General features: G+C 42.6%; 1 protein-coding gene across 1 annotated transcript in view; it reads left to right on the top strand.

Moving 5' to 3' along the window:
* astn1 (astrotactin 1) overlaps window positions 1-25,232 on the top strand; it is a gene marked incomplete at both ends in the record, with an annotated part of 673,839 nt that overhangs the window by 176,255 nt on the left and 472,352 nt on the right. Inside the window, 2 exons of the mRNA XM_080725574.1 lie at window positions 14,522-14,671; window positions 21,852-22,001. Of these exons, the coding sequence (XP_080581700.1) occupies window positions 14,522-14,671; window positions 21,852-22,001 (300 nt within the window). The remainder of the gene's footprint in view (window positions 1-14,521; window positions 14,672-21,851; window positions 22,002-25,232) is intronic.

Here is a 25,232-nt window from a genome sequence, read left to right as displayed (position 1 = left end):
AAGGCTTCGACGACTCTACGCCATTCATCTCGCTGCTGTGCTAGTCTCTGTGACTCGCCCCCATGTAAGCTTCATCTCTTTCAGCTCCCCTTCAACTGTTCTCCACCAGGTGTTCTTTGGCCGCCCAGGCTTATGTTTTTCCGGTGGTGTCCATCTTTACGCTGCCTTTGGTATAGCCTGATTTCAGACTCAGCTCACGCTTTAGTCTGAAACTGTGCTCCATTCTGAGCGATTTACGGGGGACTTTTTTGCGAGCGTGTACGCGCGTGTCCGCGCGCGAGTGATCGCGACGCACGGTGATCGAGACGCACGGTGGACGCGACGCACCGTCGGGGAGTGTGTGTGTGTGTGTCTCTGTCTGTGCCAGTGACTGCTTCCACACAGAACTGCGACCAGAAACTTGTAATCAACATTAAACAGCTTGGTGAAATCAGTGCGCTCGTGCGTGTGTGTGTGTGTGAACTTCGTTTGAATCGTTTCAACTGCTGCGCGGATTGGATATTCGTTAGACCCACCCCACCCCCACCCCCACCCCGCGCGCTCATTGGACAGCCGAAAATAAAAACCGATTCATGTACTAAGCTCCAGACCAGAGAAAGAGTCCACTCTGAGAGTGGGCGGGGTCTCTGGTCTGGAAGCAGGCTACCTCTCGTCCATTCTTAGAACATGGCCTAGCATCTGCGTCACCAGAGTTTTATTTCAAGGACCACATCTCTGCATCCTGTTTTGGTGTACAGCTCCTTGTTTGTTATTTTGTTGGGCCAGAAGATTCTGCAGATTTTTCTAAGGCACCCATTGTGGAAGGCACTGATTTTATTCATGTCCCCTTTAACCACTCGCCAGCATTCTGAACCGTACATGAGGACAGATTTCACGCAGCTGTTGTAGAGCTGAATCTTGGTCCTAAGATGGTGCTGTAGACACTGCTACTGTTTAATTGATGATGGAATTGCATCGCTACGGGTGGTTTTAAGTCCCTGTTCTCCGAGTTATTCAGTTAAGACCTGACTCTCTCTCTACCGTGGTAGATTGACATTCCAGTAGCGTCACTAGTACCATACTCCCACACCGCTCCATATTTATGGAGTTCTGGAGGAGCATGAGCAAAATAACTTTTGGGGGTTTATTATACACTTTTCCACCCACTTTACATGCCGGATGGAGGAGGAACACCCTGCACTGAATATTTCAAGGGCCACGTCTCGCACCTTTTGGCCCCTGTCCTAATGGTTGCGGATGACGCATAAGCACGCGTGAGATCTAACCTTAACTCTTCAGAAGGTGCTTTTATGCCCTTTTCTGTAAGCCCGACGGGGAGGTGCATTTCAAGTGTCATCCCTGAGTGTTTCTTCAGCTAAAAAAATATAAATACATTTAAAAAAGTAAAATACACGGCACAGAACTCATCTTCTAATTATGCTCTTTTCCTTTCAGTGAAAGGAGGCACAGCCTGTAAACACGTCGACCTTGAGAGAATTTCTTTTTTTTTTTACTTTTTTTTATGTGTTTTCATGTGTATTTGTTTGGTCTTCCGTCGTCAGAATATACCGGTGTTATTTCACTTTCAGGATGATGGTATGGTGTTAGAGTTTGCCTTATGTAACAGTAAAAGGTTATTATTGCAGTTGGAAGTGTAGCTGCACTTACTGGTGGTTCAGAGCGGAAGGTACATTTGGAGGGTGCGTATTTTCCCCCTTTGTACATCAGAAAGGCATGCCGTTGCACTTCAGCCTGTTTCACCCCGGCCTCCCTGTATTTTGGGCAGGTCATTATACTGTAGGCAAACTTTCCCCCCGAATATGTTCAAAGATTCTGGAATACAGGGCTGTGGTTGAATGTCATCCGTGCAAAGGACTAATACGTTTTGTCTGCCAGTTCATCTGATGCTCTTTGCTCTCTAGCTCTCTCTGAAAGCTGTCCTGTTGCCCTTAGAAACCCTTCTTTGTCAAATGTTTGTTTTCAAAGGTCAGCCAATAGCCAAAGTAATGGGAAATCTGTAAAGATGTTGATAAAAATTACCCCTGCATAATGAACATTTGGGTCTCTCCTTTGGTACTCGTGGAATGCAGTAAGCACCAATCATTGTCAGTCTGTCATTGGCTGTTAGGCACGTGCCGGCCTAGTGGCTCACTGGGGCATACTGTACCTCACAATGCAGCCTCATACACTTTACCCAAACGAGCTCTCCTCGAAATAACTGGGTTGGAACGCAAACCTAGTGTGCGCGCACCGACAGTCTCAGTGTTTGTGTACAAATAATTGGTCTACTTTATATTCTAGCCCCTCACCCGAAGTAAGTCACCTTTTATCAGTGGTAAGAAAAAGTGTCAATACTGCAATGTAGAAATACTCTGTTACAAGTAGAAGTCCGATAATCAAAATGCACTTGAGTAAAAGTACAAAAGTATTGGCGTCAAAGTATACTTAAAGTACCCAAAGTAAAAGTGCTCATTACGCAGAATGTCCCGTTTCACAAGTTTGCATATGTATAAAATGTAAAAGAATATATATATATATATATATATATATATATATATAAATATATATATCCTTTGACAATAGCAGATCTACAAGCTCACAACACATCGCAAAGTGGTGCATTGTGAGTTTCAGAAGCTTAGCTTAAAGGACAACTTTGTTCTTTTACAACAAGGGTTCATATTTTAGATCATTTAGTCATTAGAGAAAAGACAAGATGAGTGTTCAAACGTTTTCATTTACTTCTTTCTATCGTTTTAGCGATTTTAACATTTACACATTTAGGAACTTGCATGCATGCCCACATACACTGAAATCAATGTCTTTAAAATCGCTAAAACAATAGAAAGAAGTAAATAAAAATATGTTAACACTCATCTTTTCTTTTCTCTAATTACAATCTAAAATATGAACCCATCCATCCATCTTCAACCGCTTATCCGGAATCAGGTCCTGGGGGTAACAGTTCCAACTGAGACGTCCAGAACCCTTGTTGTAAAAAAACAAAACAATGTCCTTTAAGTACTGTATACAGGGCTGAAGTGGTTAATATATGTTTTGTTATATATTATATATTTGCCTCTGAGATGTAGTGGAGTAGAAGTAAAAGTGCTGAAAATTGGAAATACGCAGTAAATTAACAATACCTCACCTTGAGTAACACCACTGGTCTATTCTCTATTTTAAAACTATATAGCACCTCGCCTGAAGTAAGTCACTTTTTCATCCCACTGACCTCAAACTTTTGTATTCCTTAACCTGTCGTTGACACGGTTCAAGAGTCAGTCCTTGGTCATTCCTCGCCATCTGGAGTTATTTATTCTGCAGCATGTTTCATTCTGCACATGTTCCATGCTGAACAGGTTCCATACATACTGAACAGAATAGGTTCCATACTGAACAGGTGGGTCGGATAACCTTGCCTACTGTAGGAGAGCCATTGTATTGGTTTGAATCAAGTTTTCATTCGCAGCGAGGGAGGACTCGTGCACAAAAGGACAAAACAGGAGTTCAGACTAGATTTTAAATATTTGCTATTCGATTCGAGTGCAAAAGTTCATGTTAGACTTTTTTCTCATTGCAATTTGAGACATGAATGATTGACCCTATGTTATTGACCCTACTGTATGTTATTCTACAGAATATCTGAAAATGACTACCAATAAAGGCATACCAACACATCTTTACAAAAAAGACATATTATTCTTCTGCTAGGTAGAGTTTGTTTGTGTCTGCGACTCTGCGTTTACTCCTGAACATTATCTCTGTCAAACCGAAGGCCAGGGATGGAAAACGAATGTGTTTGTTCACCCCTGTGTGTGTGTGCGTGCGTGCGTGCGTGCGAGTCAGTCAGCACTCAGCAGTTAATCTCTGAAACCTGCTAGTACCAACCTTTTCACACTGGCAGTAGTCCAATTAACTCATTTCCTGCGATCCCCGTCGAAACCGGTGATTTCCCGCTGTACCACTCTGCGATGCCCGTCGATCCCGGAAATGTAATTAGCTTTAATCATTATGAAACAATTAAAAGTATGGTCGCTGTATATAGCCGCTTCGGAGACTTTAGGCCCGCCTCCTAACTGTATCCGGTCGTATTTCCTGTTTAGACCGGATCTATCATATCCGGTCTGAGAGCCAATCGCAGTATATGTTTGCGTTGTAAACAGAGGAAGGAGCTGGACGGTCATATAATCGTCTTTTTTCACACGTTTTTTTTATTTGATAGCTGTTTGATTCTTGTGCCTGCCTGGCATATGATCCGCGCACATAGCAGACGATATGTGCGTGTCCACGTGTTACCATAGCGCACAGCTGGCTGTTTCCAATGTTTTCTTATGTAAATACTGGCGCTTACAGCAGGATACTGCCTGGCAACGGATTTGTCTATACCAATGGATTTTTTTTTAATTCAAAAGCTGTCATCTTGTCTACCGGTCTACTACATGAGTCGCGCATGCGACCGAGTATTTCCCGGTAAACCTGAGCGCAACGGTGGGGGCTTGGGAGTGTGGGGAACACGCACCACTGACTATTGCTGATTATGGAGAGGTTATATAGCTTAGCCTTTTTGTATTGAGAATGAGAGGCACTCTTGCCGATTTAGTAAGAGACTCGTCGCCAATTGCAAGATATTTAAAGGTTATTTGGGGCCATGATATCCTTTTCTTCCCACAACTAGACTAAGGATTTATATTATCTGTATTATTCACGTGTGGCAAGATCGCGGTTCACTAGTTTTTAGTTGGCTATAGTGTAGGCTTAGAAGCCTTTTCAGAAGTTAATTTAATGTTTTCCATTTAATGATTTCCTCTATCCTCATCTAATCTTGCGCTAATGCACGCAACTGGTTTTGCCATGTTTTAAGGCCGTGTAGGCTTTTCAGAAGTTAATTTAATGTTTTCTATTTAATGATTTCCTTTATCGTCATCTTCCGATAATGCACGCAACTGTTTTCACCAGGTTTTAAGGTCTTATTTGAGTTGTTTCTCATAAGCTCGCAACCCTCCTTGCCCATCGGCCCCCACCTTTGCGCTTAGGTTCACCGGGAAATACTCGGTCGCGTCCCGCACAGATCATGCACTATGCTTGCACATGCCCAAGTTAAAAGGTAAGGACAATTTGTCAGGAAAACAGTTCAGCCTATGTTTAAAATAGCAGCATATGAGTTAAGAAACTCCACTCCACATCTTTCAAATCAGCTTCTTGGCGGCACTATACTGGCCTGCTTTAGATTTTGGCCTATTACTGTTTTTTTAAATATTTTTCTGCCTTTATTGATACTACAGTGGAGTAATGACACGAAAAAGGGAGATGGTTGGGGAGTGACACACTCAGCAAAGGTCTGCCGGTCTCGGAATGGAACCCTGGACTGATGGCTCTTAGCCAGACATTAGTCATTTAGTCAATGAAAAGGAAGCATGAATCACTATATTTGATTTTCAGGGCGTTAGGTTTTAAATTACGTTCAAAGGTTCCAAAACTATTGAGTCAAACTACTTCTCTGTGTCCACTGTGAACGTCTTGAGTTTGCAGCACCAGTCTTCCATGTAGTATTTCTACTATGGTAAAGAGTTAGTAGTGACAGTCTTCCATGCATTTCTAGTATTGCAAAGACGCGCTCCTCATCTCAGCACGCTTCAGTGCTCTCTTGTTTTTTGCGATGCCCTGGGCACTTCAAGCTAGTCTAGTCATTATAAAATGCTTTATAATGTGTGATTATTGTCATAAAGCATTATGTGTATTTATGAGTGTGTATAATTGTAGTTACGGTGGCATAAGCAGATTATAATGCGTTGTTACTATGCGTAAAACACATTACAGACATGGGATGCATAGGAAGTGTCACCGAATAGTTATCACTGCAGGTTTGGTAAAGAACATGGTGCAGGTTTTTCGCTCCCATTATAAATTAGCCTTGTGTCCTACATGATTACGTGTTGACTAACACTTTCTATATTGATTCAGCTGAATCAATTCAATTGTTCAGATACTGTGAAAAGGCCTGGACATAACATTTAGAACCATTCAAGACCAATCAATATTATGTTTAAAAAATACATATTGGTGTTCAAACCAACCCATGTGACAATAGCAGTGCTGTGCGTGTACCATGGAGGAAATAATCATTACCCAAAAGAAAACCAACCAGAAAATAATTCAGTTAGAACAATGTTCTCTGGCCTGACATCAAGAAAAAACAAAAAACAAACAAAAAACAAAAAACAATATCCTTAACTCTCAAATACCTGGAACGTGCCCGAGTCGCGTAGATTTTAACCACTTTAACCATTATTGTATGCTTTAACCTTAGAAACATAGCAGATATACAAGCTCACAGAGCGGCACCGAGTGCCGCGCTGCGAGCTTGTAGATCTGCTATTTTTGAAAAATCGTGAAAATGTGTGCAAGTCTATGAATATCTTTGACCCGATCTTTGACCCGACTTCTAAATCCTTCCTCTAAATCAGTGGTTCTCAAACTTTTTCATGTCAAGGACCCCCAGATTTACAGGTATTTAGCCATGGACCCCCTTCTCAAAATATGTTGTTCCAGGGACCCCCCAGAAGCAAATATTTGATTTACAAATGTTCGCTTTTAAATAGATATATTCAAAGACTTGCAAAGAAAAATCATGATTTTTCAAAAATAGCAGATCTACAAGCTCACAGCGAGTGCCGCGCTGTGAGCTTGTATATCTGCTATTTTTCAATGGTTAAAGTAGTCAATAATCCTAGGCCTAAATGGGTTAAGGCACACAGCCTGCAGTGGGATGGAATAGATTTGTATTGGCACATAGTCTATTTCACAAGTATCCGTCCCCTGCCAAGAAAACAACTTCTTGGGGAAATTCTGCCACATTTATTGTTGTCTTCTCAAATCAGCCATGTGAAATGTTGCTGAAACAAGGGTGTGATGTAAGAAAAGAAAGAAGAAAGAACAATAAAGAAAGGAGGAAAAAAAGCCCATTCTCTGCCTATGTAAAGCAGTGCCAACTCCGATGCTGTCATGGCTGCCAGCGATATTCACACAACACATTCTTCACAAGCGAAGCATACATTGCTGTAAAACCAACAACATGAAAAAGACAAAGAAAATGCTGAAGCCTGCGTTACCTGCCGGTGTCTCTCGCATCGGAAATAGCGGATCTACAAGCTCACAACGCGTCGAGCTCCAGGCTTGTGCTAGACACCGGTACATAACGAAGTATATTAACTGTATTTTGATTGTCTTAAGTACCAGCTCTTATGCTTTAACTTAAAGGCGTGTCCATACTGTCTCCGACCACCAATCTTTTCGTCAGAGAGTTCTGACTTCACAACCTGCAGCTTTCTGAACTCTAATTCGGGGTAATGCTTTGCAGAAGATTCGAGTGACGTCATTTTGTAGTTAAACCGGAACTTTCAGACGAAAAGTTTGGTGGTCGGAGACCGTATGGACAGGCCTTTAAGTTAAGGCATAAGAGCTGGTACGTAAGACAATCAAAATAGAGCCCATCTATGTCTCGCGTGGAAACCGCAGTACATTTTCAGGATTCAAATAGAAAAATAAGTAGCAGTTCGACAAGCTCAAAACGCATTTTGATGTTTTTGTGTGACGCTGTAGTATGATCAAGTAGAGCGTTAATTTACGAAGAATATGGAAGTTAAAATATGGAAATAAGAGGTTTCTGCCCGACAGCGACGATGTTCCCAAATCACCCTTCATGTACTGTAACTGCTGTCGGGAAAAAAGGTTATTGTCGGGTGGTCATGCATGCCAATAGCGATCTCATTCTCTCAGTCTCGGAGGGGATCTTCCGCGGTTTAGTCAAATGCAATCTCTCGGTTTTGGATTTTTTAAGTTATTGGCATTGAGCGACGTCGGTGCAAATTTGCCCATGCACACATTTCCCGCTGAGGCAGCAAAGCGATTATGGATTTGGCTGCTCACTTTGTGAGAGGCGGTCCACTAACACTTGTAAGACAAGCCCATCCGTTCTTTGGCTCTAAGTGATGCTTCTGTTGAAACAAACACTTGTCAGTGTCGAAGGAATTGCATCCCAGAGCCTTGTTTGTTATATTATTTCCCCCCACCAACATAACCTACTCTTGTTATCATATCATCACTGTCAGGCAGAAACCTCATGTTCCTTATACAGATGTGCAGTTTCAACTCATCGGTATTTACTACTCTTTTCCTGAAAATATCCTGCAAATGCATTTCTCCACCGGTTTCTTTCCCTGTTTTGCTTTTCAAATTTTTACGGAGAACAGAGCTTATTTTTGCAGAAACTAGAAAAAATAACTGATCTACAATCTAAATGTTCAGTTCGACCCAAGTTTTGAAATGTTACTTCTGTATGTCATTAACATACGCCGTCGTACAACGTGACGCTCAAAGTACAGAAAATAGCTGATCCACTGTCTATGCTCACAATGCGTCACATTGTGACCCATTATGAGCTTGTCGATCTCTAGTTTTTAAAACATTTTGGAAAGTGAAAGTGGTTAAAGCTACACTATGTAACTTTCCTCTTCGATCCTGAATTTGAACCCGGTTTCCTGAAGTTCGTGTCAGGTCCTGTGTCTAGGTGAGATACAACCATCCCAATATACTGTAATGGTACTCTTTTGAAATCGGCCCCATTCTATGTCACAGGGGGCTCATTTCCTATTGGGCCCCCTCGAGAAGGGGGGCCGTACTTTTTGGGAGGCTATATTCTATTGAGACTATATATATATATATATATATATATATATATATATATATATATATATATATATACCTCCAGACTATATAGTCTGGAGGTTGTCCCATTCAGAAGCAATTCATGGGAGGAGGTAACAAAAAATTATAGGGCGTGAACAAAAACGAGAGGTGGAGGGGAGCGGGGGGGGGGGGGGGGGGGCGTAAAGAGTGTTGTTGTCTGTTCTGTTGCTGCATGGAGAATGAGATGTGCTCACACGAGACATGCTGCGAGAGAGACAAAGTTCGCCTTGCTTTTTAACTAGCCAATCAGGAGCTACTTACGAATCTGGAGACACAAATGTGAAGAGCTAGCACACGACACTAGACCATCCCCACCTTGTTTTAACATGGGTGGATTGTTTAGCTGTGCTAGGCTAGAGAAGATTAGCATTGTGCCATGCTAAAATTGGAACGATACATAAATGATTAGCATGGTGCCATGGTATCTTTTCTGTATCGTTCCAATTTTTGCCCAAAGACAGTGCCCGTTGCCAACAAAGGGCATTTTGGTATTGCATCTGAAATGGCTTGGAATTAGACAGACAGAACATGAAATTTCAATATTTGGTTGTTTAGGCTAAAACCTGTATAAAACCGTGTTATGGACCAATATTTATAAAATCTATATTTTTAAAAGCATGGCGTGGCCCCTTAAAATATATATATATATAATCTTTTAGACATATGAGGTTTTCACCTGACAGCCACCATAGCGTAGGCAGTGACAAGACAGTTAAGGTCTGTTCAGTGTTTACTTTAGCCCGCAGCTTTGATGCAAGCCAGCGAACAGCGTTATCCATCCATATGGAGCTGTGCATCATAGCTGGATCGTATCCCGTATCCTCCCCCTCATCCACCTCCTGGGTAATGAAAGCATTTGTCATGAGCTGCAGCGTGGCAAAAAAAAGAAGAAGAAAGAAAAATAAATGTCAACATTGTTCATCCAAATACATCCTAATGAAACACATTCAAGATATGTGATGTGCTTTTTGTTTTTTTCTTCATCTTTTTTCATCTCCTGGATGTATGTAGCCTATTTGTTCCCAGAGAACGGTGGCGTCTCCGTGCCTTGCAACGGTGTTGTGATAAACTAAAGTGAAAGATTGTTTGTACAGTAAAAGATGGTACCTTGGCCCGCCTGCCTGATTATTAGTGCAACATGGAAATTGTTTCTAAACAGAATGAATAATGCAAAAGAGCAGAGGAGAGGAATTGGTTACTGTTGTTATAGTTCTTTGTCAGAAACACAACATTATGATCTGCATGTCCATCACAGGCGCTCTCTTTTTCTGAATCAATCTTGCATGTTACATTCCACGGGAAACCAGTTTTGCAGGCTTATTATCATAGTTTACTTTCACAATCACTGAATTTTTTCCTCGTGTAGTGTTTAGATTTTCTCTTTTTCCCCCCTCTATTTTCTATTTGTACACTGTCAGAGTTGCATACTTGTATGGGTTAATTTAGACCCCCCCCTAAAGCAGGGGTTTTCAAACTTTTTTGTCTCAGGGCACCCCATAAATATTTGTTTCATCCTTACATTATAATTTTCACTCCCAGCACCTTATATTTATAGCATATCGTCGTTGTCGGGTGGAAATCGTTCGTTTTGTATTTATCATCTAACATATGTACTGTACTAAACTAGTGAAAACAGCCGATCTACAAGCACACAACGCCGAGGCGTTGTGTGCTTATAGATCGGCTGTTTTCACTAGTTTTGTGCGATGGTCTTGTAACTTGGAAATACAAGGTTTCTGCCCGACAGTGACGATATTTTAGTGATTATGTTGCGAAGAAAATGTTGAGATAATAGCAATTTTGGTTAGAACTGACTGAAAATAACTTTGTACTTCAAGTTTAAAATGATACTAAATATAATTTTAAATGTACAAATAAATTTCAAATATTATCAAATTATCTTGCGGCACCCCTGGACTGCTGTCGCGGCACCCCAGGGTGCCCCGTCACCCACTTTGAAAACCCCTGCCCTAAAGGAACCCACAAAGTCCCTGAAACATTATTTATCCATTAGTTACCCAGTAGTTTCTGCTCGGCTTTTTACGCTTGAAATTCAAATTCTATTATCATAATTTTGTTTTTCAGATGCCAGACACTTGGACAGAATTTGTATTTCCTCATCTACTGCTTATTAATAATTATGTCTGATACAATGAATATTGAATTTGCACATCACTCAGTATATATTCTACAGAGCACTGATTTCCTACACTAACATTACAGTGAAGATAAAATACAGAAGGAAAAAGAAAGGCTTGTGTAACACCACCACAGAATTGTGTGATTCTGCACTCAGCATTCACTCAAGGACTTTTCACAAGAATAACAACCACATTGAAAAGAAGCAGGAATGGAAGTCAAACAACTAAAGGCTTTTGGTCATACCCGTTGGCTCTTAGGGTGCGGTGCGGTCACATTGAATTTTAATTCTGCCAATGCGGTGGATTTTGCCATTGCTTTTCAATTGGAACAGAGTGTTCTTTTTGTGGAAATCCACGAATGGCAACAAATCGATCTGGTCCCATTGAAAAGCCCTGTTAGAATCCGCCGCATAGGTAGAATCAAAGTCGGTTTTGACCGCACCCGTACGCCTCATTTCCATTAACACACGGGTGACTAACAGGTCATGTTGACCGATTTTGAGATCGCAGAGTGCAATAACTCTCCCCGTGAAGGTCTCAGAAATGTCCCCTTCCATGACTTTTCCTAAATACTCACTAAATACTTTTCCCCCTTCTGAAACGTTAATTCCTAAGTATGAAATAATATACCATTATACCACTCTGACTGTTAGTTATCGGTCATGAAGACAGGTCTCACTCATCCCTCCCCCTCCCAGAAGCAAGGAGAGAATTTCACACCTCCCCATTTGAGAGGTCAATTGAAATGCTAATCACATTTGGAAGACAATAGAACCCCCGCTGGCAGCAGGGGAGGAGGTGTTGCTCTCCTGGGCCAAAGGGGAGAGAATTTACCTGTCAATTTGACTGATAAATGCAGTCAGAGTGGAAGTGAATTTTTTTCAGTCACCCGAGTGTTAAGCAATGTGTGATGTCTTTAATTCTGTTTAATCGATTCATGCCTATGGGAACCTCTGCAAAGATTTACGATGTGCTTGCGAAATTCCCCCTCCATTGTTTTGTTCTGTATGGGAATTCACCTCGAGCATGTTGAAGATGTTGAACTTTAGCTACGGATGTCGGAGTGTGCCAGGAAGCAGCAGAAGATGCCGTTCCATTAAATTCAGTTGCTTGACTGTGTTAAAAACATATTTCATTTATAGAGCACTTCTCAGGGTGCTCAGTTGAACATTACATGAATTAAAAATGATAGTTTTGATTCATCCGTAAAGTAAACACATTTCCTTGCGTTGAACACTAGAGGGACTAGAAAGATGCGATTCTGGGTGTGTTAAGTGTGGTTGCTGTGATGCGAGTCACACTTGCAAATTAATTCCGTCCTTGTCCCTTTTATGCCCATATATGGAGTTGCCTGATGTCATCTACATTAAGCCCATATCTTGGAATGGACATACTGTGTCAGTCTCATGTGGTCTATGAAGTCAGAAATCTGTGATCTCCATATTTAGGAAAAGTTACATTTGTGTATGTTCCCATTCAAGTCAATGGAGAAAATGAATTCACTAATAAATGAATATAAAAGAAACTATTGAACATATATATCTCTTGGCAAAATGCAAGCAGACGAGTCCAGATGAAGCCAGTCATATTTGACGCATGGCCCAAGTGCGAGCCACCAAAACTGTGGGATGGCACGGCTGGAAAGAAAGAAAGAAAGAGAGAACGATGGAAGAAAGTCGGACACGTACTATATAGTCTGTTAGGGCAACCACAGTAAACATTGCATCTAGTAAATCAGGGGTTCCCAAACTGTTTTGTCTCAGGGCACCCTATAAATATGTTTTTAATCCGAGGCACCCCTACATTATAATTTTCACTCCCAGCACCTTAAATGTATAGAATATCGTCGTCGTTGGGTGGAAACCTTGTATGTCCCTTTCTTTTTGTATTTATCATCTATAAAATGTACTAAACTATAAACTGTACTAAAAATGTGAAAACAGCCGATCTACAAGCACACAGCGCCTCGCGATGCGAGGCGTTGTGTGCTTGTAGATCGGCTGTTTTCATTAGTTTTGTGCCACAGAGGTTTCTGCCTGACAGTGACGATATTTTAGTGATTATGTTGCAAGGAAAACGTTGAGATAATAGCCATTTTGGTTAGAACTGACTGAAAATAACTTTGTACTTCAAGTTTAAAATGATAAATATTTCTTCAAGTGTCCAAATAAATTCCAAATATTATCAAATTATCTCGCGGCACCCCTAGACTGCTGTCGCGGCACCACAGGGTGCCCCGTCACCCACTTTGAAAACCTCTGTAGTAAATGGAATTAGAGATATCAAATAAAACTATGTGGAAACAATGTATCTCCATGTTGGATCATGACTATTTTGCCTGGTTTATACTTGGTTAAATGCAGTGTTATGATTTATTCTTGGTTACATTCAGTGTTATACGTCAAAAAGCCCAAAACACATGGTGAGCAGATCGTCCATTTTTGGCGTATGGTAAAAGCGTGCAAGTATAATTCTCTTGCTTTGATGCGTTTCTTTGTATGGACATGTTCATCAAGGACACATTTGTTTTTTTATTAATGGATATTATGCACACAGTGAGATGTACATGTAATTGGATTTAAGGACTTAAAGGAATTCTAATGTTATCTTCAGTGTGTGAGATCATCAACTTGACATCACTCCCACACCATCTGCATTCCCTCCCTATACCATAGAGCAGGGGTCTTCAACGTTTTCAGGCCAAGGACCCCTTAGTTGAGAGAGAGATGAAGCAGGGACCCCCACAACCTGTTCATAGATTCCATATAGTTTCATTGTTTGACAGCACAATCATCAGTGTATTTTGGATTGATGCCAATTTGTGTTTTTCAGATATTTAACCACTTGAACCGTCAATACTTAATACATTTGACCTTTCATTCTGTACTTAGTCTGCTCTTTTTCCCCTCTACACCAAACGTCTTTGCCGAAAACAGCCGATCTACAAGCTCACAACGCCTCGCACTGCGAGGCGTTGTGAGCTTGTAGATCTGCTGCTCAGAATATGGACACTAGGGTTCAAGTGGTTAATAAAAAAAGAAAAAAAATATCACTCAAAGATTTGGAGGACCCCCTGTGGTAACTCTGAGGACCCCCTAGTGGTCCCGGACCCCCTGTTGAAGACCCTTGTCATAGAGCAGTGTTTCTCAAACTTTCAAATTTCAAGGTCTCCCCTTAACTCTGACAGTGTACAAATGGAACCAAATGAACACATCAGTGTTCATTTGGTTCTATTTGTACACTGTCAGAGTTACATATTTGTACACTGTCAGAGTTACATACTTGTACGGGTAAATTTAGACCCCCCCCATAGAGAATGTATATTTTAGTTAACATAACTTTAATCATATACTGTATACTTTGTTGACCGGGTTTAACCCCCGATGTTTGCCAAATTATTATAAAAGCAATTATATTGCCAAAGTACTATCTTGACATGCCCAGAATAGGGAAGCTAGGTGGTTAATTTCTGGATTATAGGATCCTTGATCTAGATCCGGGCATTATCCTGCCATTATCATTTATTAGTTTGTTGTAGTTTAGTTTTTCTTTGTTTTTCGCCATCACATCCATCCATCCATCCATCTTGATCCATATGGTTGGTCGCCGGCGCTGTTTTTGAAGTGAGCTGTTCTCTGTGTGAATCCCAACAGCGGGTTCCACGTTCTTGAACCCGGACGGGGACTCGGGAACGGAGGCAGACAGCGAGCCTCAGCTGGCCTTTTACACCGACCCAAACCGCAGCCGGCGCCGGAGTCGAGGTATGAGAAACGGTAACGCCAACAGCGCGTGGGGCTCAGGGGGTAAGGAAGGAAACCTAGTACACACTTAACCATCCCACACCACACCGTGTTCTCATCGCCATGACGCATGATGACTCACATGATGCCCCCCAAAAAGATACTATGTCCGGAACGTCATGTGGGTGTGCGGTTTGACAATGACTCATACGAAAAACATACATACTGCGTTGCATTTATAGCAGAGGGTCAGGGGCTCCCAAACTTTTTTTCAGCTCGACACCCAAAAAAGAGTCTCTCCCCGGAACGCAAACTTTTTTGAGTTTTTAGTTTTTCGTATTATTTTATTTTAAACAAAAATGTTAAGCAAAAAAATATATATATATATTTACTTGCGATCTATAATAATGAGCCCACACTCCATAAAATGTTCCCTATATGTTTGGGAAATATTGGCCATAAGACAGTGACGTGTGATTCTTCACAGTACCCCCCGGAGAGCCGCTGTAATGCAAACCACGCCCCCGACCGCCGCGAAATATCACCTCGCGTGTCGTAATAAAGCCAACAGAGAGAAGCAATTATTATAAGAGCAGGGGTTGACACTAAGGTCTCAGAGGCACTTGCCTGTCGGGCAAGTACAGGTCATGTTCTACTTGCCCGAAAGTCATGCCCACTTGCCCGAAAAGTAAATTGTCCATTATAAGATGATACTGTAGGTATCATATTCCCAATCCAAATACCTACATAGCTATGATTGAATATGTCTAGTTTCACACTTGTTACATTCCACAGACCAGAAGACAGAGCACGCTGGCCACGTTCAGGTGTTTAGACAGAATATCTTGTGTTGTGTTTATAGACGATTGCGTCCCCTCTCAAATGAGCACTTGCCCAGTCGGGCAACCTGAAAGCAACCTCACCTGCCCGAAGGTTTTATTTACCTGCCGGGGGCAGGTGGGCAACCCTTAGTGTCAATGCCTGTAAGAGACTAGGGTATTTTTGACAAACGGATGCACAATATTGTCGGCCATCCCAAAGTATTTATAAACTCTGGATGAAGCCAAGTGTTATAGCCAGCAAGTATTATAACATTATATTCTCGCTGTCGGGTGGAAACCTTGTATCTCCAAAACCGTTCATTTTGTAATTTATCATTTTAAAATTATTTAACCTAGTGAAAACATGCGATCTACAAGCACACATTTGTGTGCTTGTAGATCTGTTGTGTTGTGTGCTTGTAGATCTGCTGTTTTCACTACTTTTGTGCGACTGCATTGTATGATGAAGCAGGGCTTTACTTTGCCGAAAACGTACAAATTTGAAACTTGGAGATACAACGTTTCTGCCCGACAATGACGATATCGCACTAGCCGTATTTGGCGGCAACAGGAAACAGCCAGCCTATTGAGACGGTCGGGGGCGCGGTTTGGATTACAGCGGCTCTCCAGTACTGCGAAGAATCACGCGACGCAATAGCGCCGATCTCTATCCAAATACATGTCATCGTGAACGCTAGGCTGCATCAAAATACACAATTGTAACTAGCTGATCTGTTCAGGTGATAAAACTAATTGTTGTATAGGCTTCCACCTGACAAGTAATGGTAGTTGTAGCAACCAATAATGTAATAACGGCTCATAAAGTAATTTGCCCTATTCGCGCCCCGTCCACTCAGCAACTTCCTGGTGCTGAAGTGATGCTTTGAAGGGGAAACCCTACTTAAAGCCCATAGAGTTAACACAGAATGCAAATTTAATGCAATTTCCGAATAGTAAAGTATGAAATACGGCTAGCATGATCAAGAACATAATATAGTAAAAGGCACAAAGCATTATAATTTACTCTACCGTTCAAAATAATGATTTGTTGGCTTTAAGTCCAGTGATTTCTGTGCTAGTTTCCCCTTCAAAGCTGATGTCGGCACCAGGAATTTGTTGAGAAATTTGCTGAGTGGGCGGGGTGTGAATAGGGTCCATAAGGGCTCATAATGTAATAAAATAAATGTAATAAAAACTCATAATGTAATAATCAGCTCATAATGTAATTTAAAAAAGCACCCGAAATTACACTTTTTCTTACATTTGACATGCTGCGTTCCACCTCTAAATATGAATGAATTTCCCCCACACTTTGCTAAAATCATGTGTCATAGACACCGGAACAAAATGCAACATGGAAAACAGTTCTCAATTTTGACATTACATTCTTGCATTGCATTTTGATGCACCCTATAGTGAACGTGTCTACTGCAAAAAAGTAAAAAAAAAACAAAAAAAACAACAACTAAGAAACAAGTCCTTATGAGATCAATTAACACAACGAATCACACATTGAAACGTATGAGTCACCGGCACACCAAAATATACATATTTATACTATATACCATTCCCGAAATAATATGCAGTCATATTATTTCTAAAGGGGAGCCGTTTGCAACCCCCTTTACAAGCTCCTCTCAAAGTGAACCCATTCCAGCATGACTTCACCTGCCGGCACGCCCCGTCCTTGGAGCTGTGATGTACAGTAATGGGGTGCAGAGGCACGCCAGAGGGAGGATATTGAGAGACAGCGGCCCCCGAAATAACCCGTTGAGACCTTGAGGGCGATGCTGCACAATGCCTTCTAAATCAGTTCAGATCAGGGCTTCTCAAACCTTTTTAGGCCGTGACCCCCAAAATAAACATATATGAACTGGGGACCCCCACCCTGACAAGCACTTGGAATTGTAGGTATTACATTTAATGTGACTCGGTTCCACAGATAAATATTGTGAAAATAGCAGATTTACATACTCACAACGCCTCATATTGTGAAACGCGAGGCGTTGTGATCATGTAGATCGGCTATTTTCACGATGTTCGCCTCTTGCTTACTTAATATTTGACAGTTTGGCCAGTTTGTTATTAAAACGGTCTTGAAAGTCCTTAAATTGTCACTTTATAAATGTGCAGATACCCTGTATGCGCTTATACTGTGTGTTGGTTTGTTTACCATTGAGTGAGAAAAAATAAATTACATTAAGTTAATCATCTGGGGACCCCACAAAATACTTTGGGGACCCCACTTGAAGTCCCGACCCCAAAGTTTGAGAACCACTGGTTTAGATCTTACACTTTTTCAAAGACTTTTCTAAGAAGCAAAAAAAATAAATAAAAGATGTACACTGCGAACTTGACACGGATGCTTTCCCGGTTTGAATGTGATAATAGCTGCTGTCAGAGGGGCCTTTTTTATTTTTTATATGTTTTTAGACAACACCTCCTCCGGTCCAATTATCCTGCCGTCATCCGATGCAGGTGTCACAAACACAGTGAAACCCCCCCCCCCCCCCCCCTCTCCCCCCCCCCCCGAGAAGTGTAAGCAACACCTTTAATTAGAGGGGAGGGTCATGAGGATAGAATAATAATTAAAAAAAGAAGGTTGCACATCTGCCTTTACTTGAAGCCCCAGCTGCATTAACGTGATCAAAGGGAAACGATGATTCCAGGAGACAGAAAGATAAAAAAAGAATAAAAAAAAAAAGAGAGCGAAAATGTCGACAGGCTGTCCTCGACAGTCTCGTACCCGGAGGGATTCTTATGTCAGCGCTAAGCCTGGTTTATACGTTGTCATAGCGACGGCTTCGCGCAGCGATACAAGCCAACCTAGAAAGGCATGGAGGAATAATGCCTCCCCCTGGCCAGCCGGGGCGCCTGATGGAGGGGAAAGGAACTGGTTGGAATAACGTGTTCCTTCCACGTGCTACGTCCATCCCAAAACCCCCCTGTCAGGTGAAAAGAAACAACTTGTACTCCTCATGCACTGAAGGAAGCATGAGGTTTGTCCCCAGGCGCGGCAGAGGGAGAGCAGAGCCCAGGATAACATGGGCAATTGGCACTGGGTGAAAATGGGTTACAAAATCGTGGGATAAAAATTATATTAAAAAAAATGAAAAAAGAAAGGCGTGGAGTATGTGATGCGTCGTGGAGCTTGTAGATCGGCTGTTTTTTTAGACGGCACAACGGAGCATAAATCAGGCCCGACCGACAAGACGCTGACATAGTAGTAGTATGGTTGTGTCATGTAGATTTAGCTCAGTGGGTTGGACGTTGTTTCCATGCGTAGAAAAGCTAAGCTGTTTAACTGTTGTGGTTAGCGTTACCCCCATAAATGCAGTGTCAAATACATGACCTTAAATAACCTTTGTCATCTGCATAATGTGATCAACGAGTTATGTCAGCTTGTGTTTTCAAGCTGACATAACTTGTCAGCTTGAATCACAAAGTTCTGCCACACTCATTTAAAAGAGACAGACGAATCCAGAGGGAACCAGTAGGACAAAGCAGAAAAACAGTTACTTAGACTATTTTCATTGTGTGTATTTGTGCATACTGTTTGTACAGTGTGGGCATGTGTGTATGCATGCATTTTATGTGTATGTATACACAGTATACAGTATATGCGTTTGTGTGCACGCATGTACTTTTTATGAATTGAACTGTGTGTGTGTGTGTGTGTGTGTGTGTGTGTGTGTGTGTGTGTGTGTGTGTGTGTGTGTGTGTGTGTGTGTGTGTGTGTGTGTGTGTGTGTGTGTGTGTGTGTGTGTGTGTGTGTGTGTGTGTGTGTGTGTGTGTGTGTGTGTGTGTGTGTGTGCGCGGTTACGTAGGCCAGGGGTCTTCAACAGGGGGTCCTCAGAGTTACTACAGGTGGTCCTCCAAATCTTTGAGTAATATTTAAATTTTTTAATTTTTTTTTCTTATTTTTAACCACTTGAACCCTAGTGTCCATATTGAAAAATAGACGATCTACAAGCTCACAACGCCTCGCGTTGAGCTTGTAGATCGTCTAGTTTCGGCAAAGAGGTTTGGTGTAGTAGAGGGGGAAAAAAAGAGCACACTAAGTACATAAGTCAAGTTTTGGCGGCTCAAGTGCTTAAATATCTGATAACACAAATTGACATGAATCCAAAATACACTGTTGTTTGCTGTCAAACAATGAAACTATGAAATCTCTGAAAAGGTTGTGGGGGTCCCTGCTTCATCTCTCTCTCAACCAAGGGGTCCTTGGCCTGAAAACATTGAAGACCCCTGGCTTAGGCCATGCCAGACCGTGCACGACACGTCTGTGAGGGGCCGTGCACGGCTGAGCCTTTGATGGTCTGATGTTGTCTTTCAAGTTCAATCAGGACAGACAAGCCTGTGCTTAATTGTTGATGTGGCGTTGCTGTAATGTCTCAACATCAGCTGTTATGTCACGCTAGGCTAGACTAAAGGCTAACTTATACTTTCGTCGAATAACAAAATGTGACTCCTATTCATTTGAGTGACGGCTGACGGTCCAGTGATTGGCAAGTTGGATTTAAACCCCCATTCTAAACGGGCCAGCAAAATTTCAGGTGACAAGCGGGGCTGAGATGCGCCCCGAACGGTGTCACGGTCTGAAGTCTGATATTATGGAAAGGGATTTGTGCCTGTGACTTTCACAGCACAGCACAGCACAGCACAGCACAGCACAGCACAGCACTGCCCTACAGTGGGGAAACACCGTCTCAGTTCTTGCAATCTTCATTAAAAGGGAGAGAGGAGCGGAGGTGGAAAAAGTACTCAAATTTTTTACTAGTAAAAGTACCAATACTGCAATGTAGAAATACTCTGTAAGGGTGCCCTCAGACCAAAATGCCTACGAGAGTGGAATCCGCGTTCCGCCAATGTATTTCAATGAGAGTGAAGCGGTTTCATGCCAGCAGAGGACTTCTGCAAAAAACGCTCCCTTCTCATTGAAATGCATTGGCGGAACGTGGATTCCACTCTCATAGGTATTTTGGTCTGAGGGCACCCTTACAAGTAAAAGTTCAGAATTGAAAATGTACTTGAGTAAAAGTAAGAAAGTATTGGCTTCAAAATGTACTTCAAAGTGACTTGTAACTTAAGTTTTCAAATAAATGTAGCGGAGTAAAAGGACAATATTTGGATCCGAGATGTAGTGGAGTAGAAGTAAATGTACTGAAAACTGGAAATACTCAGGTAAAGTACAAATATCTCAAAACTATACTTAAGCACAGTACTTAAGTACTGTAAATGTACTTAGTTACTTTACACCACTGTAGAGGAGAAGGAGTAGCACGGAGGAGGAATACCAGAAGAGTCGCCGGAAAGAAACTCGCCTGGGCTGATGTTTTATGGCTTTTGATTGATTGATTGATTGATTGATTGAGGTATTTATTAGAGGTTTTGGATAGGAAAAGGTACAGTTTCATGACAGTACAGTTCACTGATACAATGTCAACTAAAAGGAAACTCGGGTAAGGCAAGGGTAATTTGTTATTTTCCTTTTAGATCCTTAATATCCTTATATACTTCTGTAAACTATGCCTAAATGGTTAAACCTAACCTTATTCCTAACCTTAACCTCAGTAAAACGGTGCCAAAATCTAGCCCTATTCCTAATCTTAACCTCAGAAAGATATGTGTAATCTTAAAGTTATTTCTAACCAAAACAAATACAAGAATAAAAATCTCAGCGAGTTTCTTTCCGGCGACCTCGGTTACCGAGGAGAGATGAGAGGAGAGAGGAGGGGAGGGGAGGGGAGGGGCGGGGAGAGGAGAGGAGAGGAGAGGAGAGGAGAGGAGAGGAGGGGAGAGGAGAGGAGAGGAGAGGAGAACTCCCTGTGTGAACTGTTTTCACCAGGGCCAATTTCTCTTTTTACCTCCTCCTGATTCCTACCCATCTCAGCATGCGCGGCGACATCCTTCAAAGGTAAAAACCTTATCACTGTGCCACCAAGCCCTGGCACGCTAAAGCCCCTAAAGGCCACTGTTGCATTATTTTTTTTATGTAGCGGGTGCGTTTTCATGATCGCTAAATCCAGCCAGGACTTGTTGTTTGTAAAGTGTGTGTGTGTGTGTGTGTGTGTGTGTGTGTGTGTGTGTGTGTGTGTGTGTGTGTGTGTGTGTGTGTGTGTGTGTGTGTGTGTGTGTGTGTGTGTGTGTGTGTGTGTGTGTGTGTGTGTGTGTGTGTGTGTGTGCGCGTGCGTGCGTGCGTGTGCGCGGTTCACCCGGCTTGCATGTGTGTTCCTATGCGTCAGCGCCGTATGTGTGGTGTGGGAAGTTCGGAGGGGAAATGGAGTGCAGTCACTGCTTCACGCTTGTTTGTTCTCTCTCTCTCCCCCTCCCACTCTCTCTCTCTCTCTCCCTCTCCCACTCTCTCAATATCTCTCTTTCTCTCTCTCTCTCTCTCTCTCTGTCTCTCTGTCTCTGTGCAGCCGGCTCCCCGCGGAGCCCCATCAACAAGACCACGCTGACCCTGATCAGTGTGGTGAGCTGTGTGATCGGCCTGGTCTACTCCTCCCACATGTCTTGCAACCTCTCCGTCCGGGTCATCCTCCACGTCCCCGAGCACCTCATCGCCGACGGTACGAGCCTCCAATCATAAGTCCATGTTTCGCCCTTATAGTCCAGTTCAATATGTTCAAACATGAAGGTTCGTTAAAATCTTCGTGGGATTAGGAAAACTATACATGTTTTTGGAAACTTCAGAGTAAAACAAATCAGAAAATCCATATGATTCCATTTGCAAAATCCCTAGGGGAATCTTTGACAGCTGGTGAAAGTTTGGGTCTCATTCACATACTATACACTGTACTTTAAAGGAAAAAATACCCCCAAAAAACCTGCTTTAAGTAGCACGTGAGGGGTCTAAATAGGGGTTTTTCGTGATTCTGAATTTGTTTTGTAAAAAAAAAATAATAATAATCCTCTGGCTAGAAACCGCCCCACAAAACTACAGTTTAGTGATGAGTCATCACTTTTCACAGTTTTGTGGGGGCGTTTTTTAGCCCAAGGAATGTTTTTCATGCAAAACAAATGCTTGCAATGGATTCAGAATCATAAAAAAAAACCCTAGTTTAACCACTCGCATGCTACTTAAAGCAGACTTTTTGGGGGTATTTTTTTCTGTATAGTATAGTGTATAGTAAGTGAATGAGGACCAAACTTTCAGCAGCAGCCAAAGATTACCCTAGGGATTTTGCAATGGAATGATGAATTTTCTGATTTGTTATACTCTGAAGTTTCCAAACATATATAGTTTTCATAATCCCCCGCAAATTTTAACAACATTACACAAGCCATTGGACTATTATGATGCTGGGGGAAACTATGGGTCCTCTGTGACAGCCCCGGGGGGGGGGGGGGGGGGGGGCTGTGTTGGCATTTCTTTCACCCCATCTCTCTGAGAGAGTGCCCGCATTCGGTGCTTGAAGTTACCGTTTTATCTTTGCCTGCCCCGGCCACAACATCTTCTCCCCTAGCCCCTTTAGACCGGTAACGCATTGTTACTTTAACAGTTATTTTATGCTTTAACTATTGAAAAAATAGGAGATATACAAGCTCACAGTGTGGCACCAAGTGCCGCGCTGTGAGCTTGTAAATCTGCATTTGTTTTTATTATTTTTTTAATCGTAAAAATGTGTGCAAGTCTTTGAATATTTTCTGAAAAACTCATGTTTCTATGTCGGTGGTTCTCAAACTTTTTCATGTCGACCCCTTCTCAAAATATCATGTATCGGGGACCCCCTAGAAGCAAATATTTGAGTTACAATTTTCTTTGCAAAAAAAGTCATGATTTTACAAAAAGAATTATCTACAAACTCGCAAGTGCCGCACTGTGAGCTTGTTTATTTGCTATTATTTATAGCTAAAAATGGTTAAAGTGGTGAAAATCTAGAGTGACAACGGATGCAGGTCTAAATAGGATAGACAAAGGTAAATGCCAGGTCCCCACACAAACACACACACACACACACACACACACACACACACACACACACACACACACACACACACACACACACACACACACACACACACACACACACACCCCTTCTCCCATGTGAGACCAACACCAGATGTGCCCTCAAAGCATCAGAGCACATTGAGGGCAGGTCACAGTGACCACCCACAGCAAGACCCCCTCCCTCCATCACTCTCTCCACGCTTTCTGAAGTGTCGAACCGCCTCGCTAATGAATTTCAATGTTGCGCCTGCGGGGGAGCGGGGGAAAGAGAAGGGAGGAGAAAAAAAAAAGAAAAACCCGCCCGCTCGCTGCCGGGGGCCCAAGCGCTGGCTCCCGGTGGCTCATTGGCATTTGTCAGCCGTCACCGGAGTGTGCCGGCAGTCCAGATATATTATAGACTGTGACCAGCCTCACTCATCTATCATGTGGAGGTCTGATTTGATTGGGAGCGCCGCGGTGTTCTGGTGGTGTGCAGGCAGGCGTCGGTCGGCCGGCCAGCCGGTCGGCCTGCCGGGGAGATATTAACATTCCTGGGAGACGTTTCAGAAGGAGGGAGATGAAAGATGGCGAATTCGCCCGCTGAATTATAAACCGGGGATCGATTTGGAACCTCTCCGTAAATGTCTCCCTGCAACCCCCGTCGCGCGTGATTTTGATGTCTCTGCGAATCTGATGAAAATCTGGATTCTTCCCGCCGGGAGAAGGAGTTATTTATACCAAAACAGCTGTGCACGTGTCTACTTTCAAACATGCTGGGGGGGTGGGGGGTGGGGGAAGTGCAGTCACACCTTTCTACTTGTATTTTCACTTCAGGGAAAGAATTACTCTATGTGGGAGGCCGAGACAGACAGCAAAGGAGAAGACTAAATTGTCTTGAGGCCTCAGTAATGCAAATAACTTTTTGTCCTCCATTCCGGAGTTTGAAGACACCTCCTTGGGCAGACTGTACTTCACCTGTACTGACCCTGTTAAAGTAATTATAGTTTGGCCAGCCCGGGGCTTCATTTGAAGAGTAGATAGGCTGCTGAAAGCACTTCTTTTCTCGTCTGGCTAACACGGGTCTCATCTTGTCGGGATAATACTATGCTAATAACGAAGGGGTTCACGTGCCCTCAGACCTTAAAGGGAACCGTCACCGGTGTTCAACCTTAAATCCCGCTGTTCTGTTGTGAGGAGATCGATAATGTGCTGTAGTGTGGGAACAACCTACTCTACTGTATGTCTTATGTAGTTCTGCTATGAAATGTTGATGTTGCCAAAGGAAGACGTCAAATGTTCGTCAGGGGTACAGAATGCATGGTTGATCTCATCGCTACAGAACAATTGGGTTTAGGTTGTAAATGTGTGTTTTAAGGCAGGGTCCTACGTAGCTCTGCTCCAGAGCGCCAGCGAGGTCTCACTAACGCTCTGACAGGCGGTTGACTCAGACAAGACCAGGATTTCTCTACCCCTACGAGGGCTCAACTGCAGTCAAAATAAACTAAACTACTTCGCTACTTACCTAAACAAAAGTAGTTTTGCGTTGTTGAAAGTCTATTCTCCGTGGTGGGAAACCTCTCTGCACCCCACCCACTCTGTAAAATACATTATTTGAGTGAGTGGCGAAATAGTTTCGTTTATTTTGACTGAAGTTGAGCCCTCAAGAGAGAGTAGAGAAATCCTGATCCTGCCTGTGAGTCAACCGCCTGTCAGAGCGTTGGTGAGACCTCACTGACGCTCTGGACCAGAGCTAGGCGTCAGTGGATTTCTCCCTAACGCTATGCTCGTCTACATCCCAAATCCTTGGCAAATCCGAAAAGATCCGTCGTCTGGTCCGAAAATAACAAAAACTGTTGGTCGCCCCTCACCA

This window comes from Nannobrachium achirus, assembly GCF_963921795.1.
Source record: "Nannobrachium achirus genome assembly, chromosome: 5".
Classification (NCBI taxonomy): Eukaryota; Metazoa; Chordata; class Actinopteri; order Myctophiformes; family Myctophidae; genus Nannobrachium; species Nannobrachium achirus.
Note: the sequence above shows the minus strand (reverse complement) of the source record. Positions and strands in the feature narration are given on the sequence as shown.